The 14,318-nt window shown below is 35.5% G+C and overlaps 1 protein-coding gene across 2 annotated transcripts in view; it reads right to left on the bottom strand.

Moving 5' to 3' along the window:
• LOC122227592 (serine/threonine-protein kinase TNNI3K-like) overlaps positions 1-14,318 on the bottom strand; it is a 295,054-nt gene that overhangs the window by 196,251 nt on the left and 84,485 nt on the right. For both annotated transcript variants that reach the window (XM_042952200.1, XM_042952201.1), the window contains exon 7: positions 2,232-2,330. In XM_042952200.1, the coding sequence (XP_042808134.1) occupies positions 2,232-2,330 (99 nt within the window). The remainder of the gene's footprint in view (positions 1-2,231; positions 2,331-14,318) is intronic.

Below are 14,318 nucleotides of genomic sequence, written 5' to 3'. Positions count from 1 at the left end.
TGCACTTGGGAGTTAGAGCACTAGGCCTTGAATAACTAGCCCTACCCCTCAAGCAAATTTCCTCGACTTTCTGATTTGTCTCACTGATAGAAAACAAATAAGAAGAGGCTCTTAGGTACAACAGAATAACTATAGGCTTTGGGATCAGACAGACCTCAATATGTATTCCAGCTCTTCTAATTAACTGTGTGACTCTGGCATGCTACTTGACCTGAGTGAGCCCTTGCATATCATTGGCAAGAGGGGGAAAATAATAGTTAACTTTAGGATTGTGGAAAAATCATACACACACAAAATAATCCACATAAACTTCCTGTCCCATAGTATGAGCTCACTCACATGGTAACTCATTAAGTTCATTAGGTTTCCGTGAAGGTCAAATGAAACTATTCATTGAATGAAGGCACACTATAAACTTTAAAGCATTCTATATATATTATTATTTTATTACAGAATATCAAATTTTAAAATAATTACCTGTTATATAATTATATATCTAAAGCAAATTATATTTAAAGCACATTCAGTGATTGTTTTTTATTTTTTATTTTTATTTTCAATTTTAATTTTTTAATATAATTTATTGTCAAGTTGGCTAACATACAGTGTATACAGCATGCTCTTGGTTTTAGGGGTAGATTCCTGTGATTCATCACTTACATACAACACTCAGTGCTCATCCTAACAAGTGCCCTCCTCAATGCCCATCACCCATTTTTGCCTCACCCCTGGCCCCCATCAATCCTCGCTTTGTTCTCTGTATTTAAGAGTCTCTTATGGTTTGCTTCCTTCCCTCTGTTTGTAACTATTTTCCCCCTTCCCTTCCCCCATGATCTTTTGTTAAGTTTCTCAAGTTCCACATATGAGTGAAAACATATGATATGTCTTTCTCTGACTGACTTATTTCACTTAGCATAATACCCTCCAGTTCCATCCACGTTGTTGCAAATGGCAGGATTTCATTCTTCCTCATTGCCAAGTAGTATTCCATTGTATATATGAGTATTTTTTTTAATGTTTATTATTTTTGAGAGAGAGAGAGAGAGAGAGAGAGAGAGAGAGAGAGAGAGAGACAGTATGAGTGGGGGAGGGGCAGAAAGAGAGGGAGACACAGAATCCAAAGCAGTCACCAGGCTCTGTCTGAGCTGTCAGCACTATGCCCGATGCAGGGCTGGAACTCACAGACCGCGAGATCATGACCTGAGCTGAAGTTGGATGCTTAACTGACTGAGCCACCCAGGCGCCCCTAGTGACTGTTTTTTAAATTTTTCTAGGTTATTCCATGTATTAATTTCCCACTGCTGCAAATCACCACAAATTTATTGGATTAAAACAGCACAGATTATTCTCTTAAAAGTTCTGGTGTTCAGAAGTCTAAAACCAAGGTGTTGGCAGGTTGTATTCCTTCTGGAGGCTTTCATTTCCTTGCATTTTCAGCTTCTACAGGCTGCCTGCATTCCTTAGCTTGTTACCCCTTCTAGCATCACTCTAACCTCTTACATTCACTGACACTTAGGTTTCCTGCTCCTTATTATAAGAACCCTTGTGATTATATCAGGTCCACCCAGATAATGCCAGCCTAATTTCCCCAACTCGAGATCTTTAACTTGATCACATCTGCTAAATCCTTTTTAGGGTAACATTCACAGGTTCTGAAAATTAAAGCATGAACATATTTTGGGGGATATTTTCAGTCTACCACATTCCAGGACAGTAGAAAAAAAAGAAGCCCAGTTTTTGAAAGACACATTTTTTCATAAAGGAAGGTCTTTATGATTTGTTTTATTGTTATTGCACTAGTATCATCATAGTGACAGTTATTGAGAATTTGCCAAACACTTGAAATTAATATCTCATCATATCCACAACCCTATGGGTAGGCACTATTAATATTTTCTCCATTTTACAGATGAAGAAACTGAAGATCAGGGAGATGATATAATCTACACATGGTCACAAAGCTAGGAATTTTTCAAGTACAGGCTGGGTGATTCCTGGGAGTGTACACTTACTGTAGTGCCTCCCTTGGGTACTGAAACAGTTAATGAAAATGAATCACTTGGCAGGTGCAATGTTTCTATGCATCTATCAGATCCTCAAGGTGGAACTGATGATAATATGGCAAAAATAATCCAAAGGATAGCTTAAATATTCCTTCTTTGAGGCTAGGGCAGTTCCACAAAAGCCTGGAATGGTTCCCCAGCCTTTGGAAATCCTACCATCAGACATACCTGTTCATGTCCATAGTATGCTGCAATGTGCAATGGAGTGAAAAAAACTGCATCTTGAACATTGACATTTGCTCCATGTTGCAGCAGGACATCAGCAACCTGGACAAGAAAGAGAGCTCAGGTAAGACCTTTATTTGGGGCATCTGCCTATCAAAATTCATTTTACAACCACCAGGTACAACTCTTCTTCAGGAATCACCATCCAGGATGAGTTTTCTTCCATCTCCCTTCTCTGAAATCTCCAATGGCTGCTTTTGTACAGAAAATGAAGACCAAATCCCTTACTGTGGCTTCCAAAGGTCTCCTCAATCTGGCATTATCCTTTAAATGTATTCCCCATTATTCTCTTTCTTAAACTCAATAATGTAGTAAGATTGCATTCCATTTCCTGCTCCTTTGAGTCTTGGATCACATCATTTCCTCAGCCAGGAATTATCTGCTGCCCAATCTACAGATATTTAAACCCAAGCTAATTACCTTCTACTCCCAGTTTTCTTTGATTTTCCTCCCTTCATTGCCAACTGACTTTCTGAATTTGTCTTCCTTCTTCTTAAATCTCATGTAACTTTGTTTCATGCCACATAGAATATAAAAAAATTACATACATGTCTTTTCATCTCTACTAAAGAATAAATCCTTTAAGGACAAAATATGTCACATTCATCTTTATAATCCTACCCTGGCATGTTTCCATGCAAATAGTAATCATTCCAAAGTTTATTGAATGAATGAGTGAATGAGTGAATGAGTGAATGAATGAATGAGCAAGTAAAAAACACTACCAGGAACTGTTGGGCAACTGTCTTCATGGAAAATTACAGATTGCCAACAAATCTGCTAGCCCTTCAGATTTCTTCTCCTCTCAAAGACCTATCTCTATGTCTCACTTCTCTGGAAAATTGTTTAGAATCATTTCCTTCAGATGTGTTCATTTTTATTGTAGATTTTCCTAATGCACTATCTATTTGTCATGTGGTAAAATAATATACATTTGGGAACATTTTCAAAAGTCTGTTAGACTTAGGAGAGAAAACAGGAAGATAAGATCTAAAAGCTCAAATGACTTATGTTCTAACAACTCTTCTGTTCCAATAAACAAATTGCGTCCTTATCAAGTTTCCTTTCCTGTTTGAATCATAGCCTTTCAGAACTGGAGAGGCACCATGGACAGACATTACGTATTAAACCCCTATGTTTGAAAGAGAAAGAAATTGAAAATGAGAGGAAGTAGAAAATTTCTCAAAGTCATGGAGCAATTGTCAGCACAGAAATGAATCTTTAGGCTCTTGCTTGACCTCTGTGTCTGAGTGCTCCATAGTTTTAAATAGTTCATTCACTCAATCATCCATTTATTCATGCATCAATACACAATTTATTGAGCATGTATGAGCTAAAACTGTGTTGTTTTACATGTTTATTCTCAAAATTTATTCAATCACTAGAATAACATTAGAAGTGATTGACATACAAAAAAGGAATTCTTGTTGGGCCATTTGAAATTTCTGCTGGGTTCAAAAATATAAACAGGTGTATAGGCTTCTATACATTCCCGGAATTATGCTTTTGCTGATATTTGGGTATTGCTAACTAATGATCCATAGAATACATAATATATACAATGAATTGTTTTTCTAATAACAAATCAAAAGCACAGTTAATATTTAATATTTATTGAGGATATATTATGTGTCAGACCCTGCACTAAGTGCATAAATGGTAATTGGAGTGTCCTGTTTCACACAAAACACAGAAATATAGGTGCTACTCTTCCATTTTAAAGGTGAAGAAACTAAGCCTCATGAACTCAGTTAAGTTCCTACAGCTAGTAAAGGGCAGAACCGGAATTCAAATCTAGGTTCTCATTGATTTTCAACATTTTCCATCAGGCTCCTCCTGTGACCTTGACCTCATTAAGGCTAACCTTTAAGTAAATGAACTGACTCAAACCCAGATGAGAGGAAACTTTCTCTCAGTAGAAGCTCTGTAGATTCAGCTTGGAAATGAATACCAGAGCCATTTACATAAAGCGTGTCATATTTTAGACTTCACATGCCTGAGAGTTCAATCTTAGGAACCTTTACAGAGGTCACAAAATATCAAGTAAATGAAGCTTTTTACAATTTCTCTTATTTTAAATATAGCATAAAATAAAGTAGACAGCATGCATTTTTATTGTAATAGGGACTCTCCGATGTTAACATATAGAGCCAATTTCTTAGGCATGGTTCCAGAACTTACTTTCATTTTAAAAGATAACAGCTCTTAGGCTTCAATAAGTGGTCCAAAGCAAACTTTTTTCCTCCTAAGTTTGCACTTATCCAGTCATTCAGAAGGTCAATCTTTTGGCTGAAACTTCATTAATTATGGAGTGCTGGCCTTCTGAGAAACTGTCAAAATGTAAGTCTTAATGCAACCACACAGAGTCATTATTGAACTGTAGGCTTTATTTAGTTTGTTTTAAAATTTAAGGAAATATTTAACTATTGAGAGCAATGTACACTGGAATTATCTGAAAAATGTTATATGTTACTTATATGAGTAGAATGCTCTTATTGATTTTTATGACTTTTGGAGTCATATGGGGAGAGTATCTCTTGGCATATGGGATATGGCATATATTATGGGAATGTAATGTATTGTGATGTACAAATATGTCTGTCATGTGGCTAAGACAAATACACTTGTATTAGCATTTAGCCTGGAACATATATGTATCAGATCATTTTATCCATGCTTCCCTTCTCTCTAACTTGAAAAAGTTGGTAAAGCAATTTCACTTGCTTTCTGAAGCCCCATAAAGTCACAGTCTAAATCTATTTATTTGTCACTATGCTAAGTATATGATAGACACCCAAATAATTGTTCAATTGGTCTGTATTTCTGGTAAAAAAAAGTATATATTATGAAATACATTAATTTTGATATATAATGATATACAAGAAATTGTATATCATCATTTATAAGGGAATTTATATATTAACAATTAGGACTCAATTATATGATAGAAATTTTAAATAATTCAATTCAATAATTGATCACTTATTTTAAATTAATATTTAGCAAACCCCCGTGCCTTCTCCATGCCAGGAACTGTGATTAGAGTTTTATATGTATACATTATCTCATTAAGATTTTTGCAAGGCAGGGGCACCTGGGTGGCTCAGTTGGTTAGGCGTCTGACTTTGGCTCAGGTCATGATCTCACAGTTAGTGAGTTTGAGCCCCGTGTTGGGCTCTGTGCTGTCAGCTCAAAGCCTGGAGCCTGTTTTGGATTCTGTGTTTCTCTCTTTCTCTGCTCCTCCCGCACTCATGCTCTGTCTCTCTCTCTCTCTCAAATAAATGTTAAAAAGAATTAAAAACATTTTTTGCAGGGCACAAAATTATTGGCTTAAGATTTTTTGATAAAATACAGTTTTGATTTTTTTCCTTGAAAGCAGTATCAAAACTACTAGTGAAATCGTAAAGTAGAAAAAAGTGTTATCACAGAAAGAATATCTTAATAATCTTTAAACACTTTAAGGAAGTGAACTGTATTATATTTAGATTTGTATACCTGACATATATGTCAGTATTATTATTATGATTAAAGGAATGATACTCAAATATGGTCTGGTAACTAGGTACATTTTCCTGATTGAAGGATAAATACCAAAAAGTGCTTCCCATTAAGTACTTGTTTTATGAGCATAGAAAGTGGATCCTTATTATTTTAAGAGCTCCTGATTATTTTGATACTAGGAATTACTATATATATTATACTTTACAGATATTTTTATTTACCAGTTAACTCACCAAAAGATCAAAGTGGAGCCTCTTCGATTTTCAGGCTGTAATTTAAACATGTATTTGTACATTCTGCTCTTTTTCCTAGAAAGCCTCCCTTCTCTTTCTCTGCCTGTCATATAACCACTCTCAAGATCAAGCTTATATTCTTTTTTTTTTTTAATTTTAAAAATGTTTTATTTATTTTTGAGACAGAGAGAGAAAGAACATGAGCAGGGGAGGGGCAGAAAGAGAGGGAGACAGAATCCTTAGCAGACTCCAGGTGCTGAGCTGACAGCACAGAGACTGATGCGGGGCTTGAACCCACAAACCGTGAGACCCGAGCCAAAGTTGGACACTTAACCAACTGAGTCACTCCGGCGCCCCTGATCAAGCTCATGTTCTTCAAGAGAAGTTCCTACAAATACTTTACCATATTGATCATTTCTTTCTCTGAATGATTCTAATACTTATCCTCACAACTTAACCTTCCCATTAATTATCACTGGGGTAAACCACTATTATACAAAATCTTAAACTTTTATTTTCCTTTCTAAATGTGCCTCAGTGAAGTGTAAAAAGTTTGGACTTCAGGAAAAATAATTTGTCACTGCAATTTAATCATAACTAAAATAGCCAGTGCTTACAATTTAAAATTCTAGAGACATGCAGAAGAATGAAACTGGACCACTTTCTTATACCATATGCCAAAATAAGTTCAAAATGGATGCAAGGTCTAAATTAAGACAGGAAACCATCAAAATCCTACAGGAGAAAACAGGCAGCAACCTCTTTGACCTTGGCCACATCAACTTCTTACTAGATATGTCTCTAGAGGCAAGGGAAACAAAAGCAAAAATGAACTATTGGGACCTCATCAAGATAAACAGTTTCTGAAAAGTGAAGGAAACAATCAACAAAATTGAAAGGCAATCAATAGAATAGGAGAAGATATTTGGAAATGACATATACGATACAGGATTAGTATCCAAAATCTAGAAAGAAATTATCAAACTCAACACCAAAAAACAAATTATCCAGTGAGCAAATGGGCAGAAGACATGAATAGGCACTTTTCCAAAGAAGACATCCAGATGGCTAGTAGATACATGAAGATGCTTAATATCACTCATCATCAGGAAAATACAAATCAAAACCACAATGAGGTACCTCACGCCTGTCAGAGTTGCTAAAATTAACCACCCAAGAAACAACAGATGTTGATAAGGGTGCAGAGAAAGGGGAACACTTTTGCACTGTTGGTGCAGCCACTCTGGAGAACAGTATGGAGGTTCCTCAAAAAATTAAAAACAGAACTACCCTATGACCTAGCAATTGCACTATAGTAGGTATTTAACCAAAGGACACAGGTGTGCTGTTTTGAAGGAGCACAGAACCCCAATGTTTATAGCAGTGGTATCAACAATAGCCAAATTATGGAAAGAGGCCAGAAGTCTATCAACTGACAAATGGATAAAAAATCTGTGTTTTATTATATATGTGTGTGTGTGTGTGTGTGTGTGTGTGTGTGTGTGTGTGTGTATGTATATATATATATAATGGAATATTATCTGGCAATCAAAAAGAATGAAATCTTTCCATTTGCAACTCCATGGATGGAACTAGAGTGTACCATGCTCAGCAAAATAAGTCAGTCAGAGAAAGACAAATATCATATTATTTCATTCATGTGTGGAATTTAAGAAACACAACAGATGAACATAGGGGAAGGGAGGAAAAAATAAGATAAAAAGATAGAGGGAGGCAAACCATAAGAGACTTAAATACAGAGAACAAAGTGAGAGTTGCTGGAGGGGAGGTAGATGGGGGGTGGGCTAAATGGGTGATGGGCATTAAGGAGGGTACTTGTTGGGATGAGCACTGGGTGTTATATGGCAGTGATGAATCACTGGGTTCTACTATTGAAACCAGTACTACACTGTATGTTAACTAACTTGAATTCAAATTAAAAAATAAAATAAATTAAAATTCCAGAGATGCTAAAAGAATGTCCATAAGAGTAAGGCCCTTATTGTTCTTGCTTGCTGAATACTTCTCCTACAGTGTGACTTTAACTTATTTGACTTGGTCTCATTTAGCACCCCTCCATACTTCATTTTATGAAAGCCATTGATAGCAATGAAGAGAAAAAAAGATCATATCAAGAGGAACTAAATGTCCCAGGGGAAAGAAGTAAAATAAGGTAAATTCTGAATGGAATAAAATGGCAATCAATGCCAGTTGAAATTGTCAAAGTTCAATATAGTGTCTTATACCAAGTAGATGTTCAGTAAATATCTATACTTTTAAATTAAAATTTTCTTTGCTTTAAGTGGTATCATTTTCCATGACTTTTTGTAGTCTTCCTCAAATTAAAAAAAGAAAATTAACATTTATTTATTTTTGAGAGTGACGGAGTGTGAGCAGGGGAGGGGCAGAGAGAGGGAGACGCAGGTTCCAGGCTCTGAGCTGTGGCAGAGCCCAATGTGGGACTTGAACTCATGAACTGTGAGATTGTGACCTGAGCCAAAGTCAGACACTTAACCAACTGAGCTGCCCAGGGGCCCCTGTAGTGTTCCTCAAATTTATGTCTATACTGATGTATAGTTTATTTATAGGATTTATAGTTTATTTAAAGCCATAATTTTTACTTCAGTATGGCTTTATCTACACTTTATAATTGAGACTTACAGAAAGCAGAATCATGAGACTATATTAGGATAATACCCATTTCCATTTATTGGAAAATCTGTATCGGCAAAACTTTAGAGGAAAATGTTTTTTTTCTTTTTAGTTTTTACTTTAATTCCAGTTAGTTAACATAGAGTATTATATTAGTTTCGGATGCACCATATAGTGATTCAACAATTCTATACATTACTCAGAGCTCATCACACAAGTGTGCTCTTTAATCCTCATCACCTATTTAAAGCATCCCCCCACCCATTCCCATCTGGTAACCATCCATTTGTTCTCTATAGTTAAGAGTCTGGTTCTTGGGTTACCTAACCCCATCTCTTTTCCCCTTTGCTCATTTGTTTGGTTTCTTATTAGAGAAATCATATGATACTTGTCTTTCTTTGACTGATTTATTTCACTTAGCATTATACTCTCTAGCTCCATCCATGTCTTGCACTGTTGGTAGGGATGAAAACTGGTGCAGCCACTGTGGGAAACAGTATGGAGCTTCCGCAAAAACATAAAAATAGAAATATCTTATGATCCAGTAATTGCACTACTGGATATTTACCCCCAAATACAAAAACACTAATCCAAAGGGGTACATGCACCCCTATGTTTATAGCAGTGTTATTTACAATAGAGGAAAATGTTTTCTAAAGTCTATGCTTCATGAATTCAAAATGATCCCAGAGACATTAACATGCAAGTTGATTTAGATTGGTATTTCCCAGTTATTTCCTTTTTTAAAAAAATTTCTAACATTCAACAACCAGTTTTCAATTATGTCCCCTTGAACCATTGCCCTCTCTCCTAAACTTTACAGACAATCTTCTTTTAAAACTAGTCCATACTTTTTGTCCACATTTCCTCACCTCCTATTCATTCCTCATCCCACTACAATTTGGCTTTAGACCTCGCCACTTTAGTAAAATTTCTGTGTAAAATGACATCAAAGGCCTCCTAATTGCCCATTCCAACAGATACCTTTTAGTCTTTTCCTTATTTTATTATTTATTTTACTATTTGTCTGCTCCTTGAGATTCTATTCTCCCTTGGGTTGATTGACATTGTAGTCATTGAGTCTGCTCCCTACCCCTCTGCGAACTTATTATTATTCCTCTATAGAGGTGACTGTTCATCTCTTAAGTGTTTCTGAAGTGTTGCTTTTTCCTTACTGACAACTGTTTCGTTGTGTTTCTTTTTGATCTCTTGTTGAAGTTAATATACACAAAGCACTTAGCACAATACTTGGTACATAATAGTAAGTATTCAATAAGTGGTAGCTATTAGCCATCTTGCAGTATACATTCTCTGGTTGATCCCATCTACTACTACTACTACTACACCTCTCTCCAGTTATATGTGTTTTTCCCAGACTTCCTTTAACATAAGACCTACCTCCTTTGGCAACCGCTATTCCTGTTATGTATTTCCACTCTATTTCCCAACCACTTTTTGTCTGGGAGGATAGAGCCCCCCTGCACTGATCTCTTTGTCACTTACACTTTGATTCTTGTAAAAGTGAATGAAGCACTAGAAGACAAAGGGAACTAGTATTTATTGAATGGGTACTTTGAGAATATCTATGAGCTAAATGAGAATACCTGTTTCAGTTAATGCTTATAGCAATCTCATGGAATTTTATTAATAGTCTCACTTTAAAAATAAGAATAATGAAGTTCAGAATTATACAGCTTGTAAGGAAAAACACCAAAGTTTAAATTTAGGTCTATGGAAGTTCAAAGCACCATACTATCCCCTGCTGTTTTTCTTCTTATGTGTGTTATTATTTGTGGTCAGTTAGCAATTCCTCGCTACCTTATACAGTCCTGCAGAAAGGTGTAGCTCTTGGTAGTTATTACCCTCAAGGATTTTCAAACATGGTCAAACAGCCAGGATGTGAGTAAGATTGATTCTCGCTATGTAATCATTTGCAGTCAACTAAAAAACAAATGAAATAAAATTTATTCTAAGTAGGAGTTGTTTGTTAGGAATCTTAAAGAGTATTATATACTTCAGCAGGGAGTTAGAATTTTTTCTAAAATTTTTCCTTACAGGAACTCACCAAGAGACTTTAAGTAAGAGTAAAATATATTCTGATTTGCATCTTAAAATGACCTGTCTAGTAATAGTATAGCAATGACTGAAGAAGGAGCAAGATTGGAAGCAGGGTAATCAGTTAGCAAGGTCCTATAGTAAAAAGAGAGAGGTAAGGATAAAATGAGCTGAGGTAGCAGTAGTGGCTTGGAAATGGGGAGTGGGCTTTAGAGATAATTAGGATGGTGGCATCATATGACTCAGCAGATGAGACTGGGGACGGTGAGAGATGATGAGAAATTGTTAACAAATGATGTCTTTAAAAGAAGAAGCCTCTTAGGGGAGATGAGTGTGAAGATAAAACTTTTATCTTCTTCATGAATTTATGAAGTGAGAACATTACCTACAGTTTCTGTCTCTCAGATTAATCACTTGTAATAGCCAATTTCTCCCAAATCCCCTTGACAGTTCACTGTGTTCTTATCCAATACCATAAGGTGTCTCGATTGGGGCCAATCTTTCAATCAAGATGTGAACATAATTCTCAAATTTTCAAACAACTACCAAAAATTATGTTAATCAAAGATACCAATAATTGCTTATCCATTTGTATTGAAGGCTTATATTACTTAGAAAACATTTCAGATAGTAGCATTTTCTTTAGATTTAATAAGCATTTCTTTTGGCTTTATGCTCTATTTTCTGTAAAGTTTTCTATTTTTAAATATGTACACTCATTTCTTGACATCTACTACAAATGTTAGGTGAGAACTCTCTATCATGTAGTCACAGAGTTTTTCTCTTATAATATTTGCTGAATATTTTTGTAATGACTTTTTTTTTTTACCTGACATACCTCTAATTAAATATTTGAGTACAAAAACTTATTGGAAAATAGTTTCTTCAGGCTGTCACAGAAATGAGGTTCTCTTATGTGATCTTTCTCTTATTATCTAAGGTTAAAATTAAATTTGGTCTGAAAATTACTTAGAAAATGATTCCACAAGATAATATTATCAAAGAAATTAAAGGGAAGCTCCATATTCTTAAGTTGTAGAAATAGAGCTGAAGCATATATTAACTTATATACATATAAAAAAAAAGAATTCATCAATCCTATAAATGTATCACTTCTCAGGAAATGATGAGAGCATAAGTAGAAAAGCTGATATATGAAAAACAGTAATGAGAAGCAGTGAGGTCAAGGCTGGAGATACAAGTGGTATCATTTTATGAAAGTAATAATTGAAACCAGGAGATAACATCACTTCCGTAAGGTAAAAGGAGATATTTATGGGATATTTACTGCTAAAAAGTGATAATAAAGGGAGCCAGAAAAGGGAGAAGTCATCTAAGAAAGAAAAAGAGAACAAAGGAATGCTTATTAAGGAAGTCCATGGAAGAGATAGTTTTAAGAAAAGAGGGACAAAATTTTCTAAGCCTTCCAGCTAATCATCCTCTTGCTATGCTATTTTCTTCTTTATAAATACACTTCTTCTTCTTCATCTTCTTTTTTTTTTTTTTTGCAGCATTTCCTTATGTAAGGGTCTTATTTTAAAATCCTTGGCTGAGAAAACAGGCTTTCAACATTTACTCTGTTATGAATATATCATGTTTTATGCATTTCAAAAGCCGCAATTTTTTTTCTTGTGAGATTTACTTATGTAGCTTGCCAAAGGCCCAACATTTTTCATTATAGTCCAATTGTGGAGACTTGAAAATTGTAGTAACATTTAGGTTTCCTCTCAGTAATGTTCCTCCCTGCATGTTCATACCCTGGACATCCTAACTATGGAGTGCAGGTACCATATGACAACCAGGTTTCTCATGACTTTTATTCTCCAGCCCAAGTCACCTGTTCCTCCATTTTTCACTCTTCTGCCAAAGTATTTTGAATATAAATGATTTACCTCCACTTGAAAAATCAACTTCTAAATTATACTTTGAAGGTGAGTTGTAGTCAACTAATAGAACATAAGAAGGGACACATAAAGATTTTGGCTCTTATACAAGACTAAGTAATAACAATCCTCCTAAAAATGATATCAATGATTAATTTCCAGCATCATCAACAGTAAAGTCTCAGGCTCAAGGATTAGTCCTGTTATGAGCACAATATATGAAATATTTAGTGTTCCCCTTTGTGAGCTTTTTCATTAATTCAGAAACTCACTATCAGATGAACTGCAAGATACTACCTTAATTCATATTAGAACAGCAGATGTGGGTAATTAATTGCAACCTAATGGCTCTTCATTTTACAATATAATTGAAAATGTTGGTCTGTAATAACTTAGAAAAAGCAACACAATGAAATTGATAAATCCACAGTTGTAAAAATGTTTTAATGGATTATGAAGCACTAAACATTGACAGGTATAGAAATCAATTATAGATAATTTTCTTTCTAGAGAAGGACTTTATTAAAATGAAGAACACACATCATCTAGTCAAAGACCTATTATCAGGACAGAAAACAGTAGGCATAGCAATGGTAAATACATTAACCATTCCATTGGTCATGTTAAACTAAGATAAATACAGAGTGGCTAATAATAGAAGCCTACAATGAAAATAAAAAGAAACGCAGTGTCAAATCTGCCCAAGTAGTTTTGGCTTCAGAAACAGAAAGGGCCAAGAAATAACTGTGGATGAGACTCAAGCCCAGACTTTTCTAAATCCCATAACATGGCTAGCTAATGGCAGAATCTGAATACAAAGCAGCTCAGGCAGGCTGGTTCCAGAGCCCACAGGCCTAACCACCACACTATACTATATTGCTACAGCCAGAAACCATTGCTCTAGGATCCCAGTTTTTCAGACATTTCAAACAATATGTTTCCAAACTTTTATTTATGAATTCAGAACTGAGCATAGGTACTATGACAGAATTGGGTGGAGTGGCACCTGGGGGTTAGGGGCATGGGCCTAGCACTCTCCTTCTTTCCTTGTATGACATCTGAGGCACTACTAAAACCCTAGGTATCCAGAGAATGCATACTGGAAATTATCATTCCATAAAAGAAAGCTGCTAGTTTTTAGAGAATAAAACTGCCACCACATTGACTTGCTAGACCTTCTGCTCCTAGGAGAAAACTGGGCCACAGAACATGAGTATAGCATTATGCCAAATTTCCTGGGTTAACAGAGTGTATCTTCCAAACAGACACATAATCTCTCTTTGAATCCATGTCTGTATATATTTGCTATTGTCTTTGAGAAAATATAAGTGGTATTGACTATATATGAGGATAAGTAGTTCTCTTGTGTGTGGGCTTGACATAATTTCTCATTTATCATGAAAAGAACAGGGCAAAGGAATACCAATTCCAAGATTACATTACAAAAAGACTGTAATTTCATTTTACTTGCTTACTCTAGATCTCTCCATCACTCTCTCTCATGGGAGCCAGACGTCTTACTGTGAGCTTTACTATGCATAGGATCACATGGCAAGGCACTGATGTCTCAAGATAACAGCCAGAGGGGATCTAAGCCTGTCAACATCTATGTGAGTGACCATGAAAGTGGATTCTCTCCTTTTTTGGTTTTTGAACTAATCACAGCCCCACCTGACACCCTGTGAAAGACCCTAAGCCAGGGGACC

Source organism: Panthera leo, chromosome C1, assembly GCF_018350215.1.
Source record: "Panthera leo isolate Ple1 chromosome C1, P.leo_Ple1_pat1.1, whole genome shotgun sequence".
NCBI classification, from domain to species: domain Eukaryota; kingdom Metazoa; phylum Chordata; class Mammalia; order Carnivora; family Felidae; genus Panthera; species Panthera leo.
The sequence above is the reverse complement of the archived record's forward strand: the minus strand, read 5'-3'. Positions and strand labels throughout refer to the sequence as shown.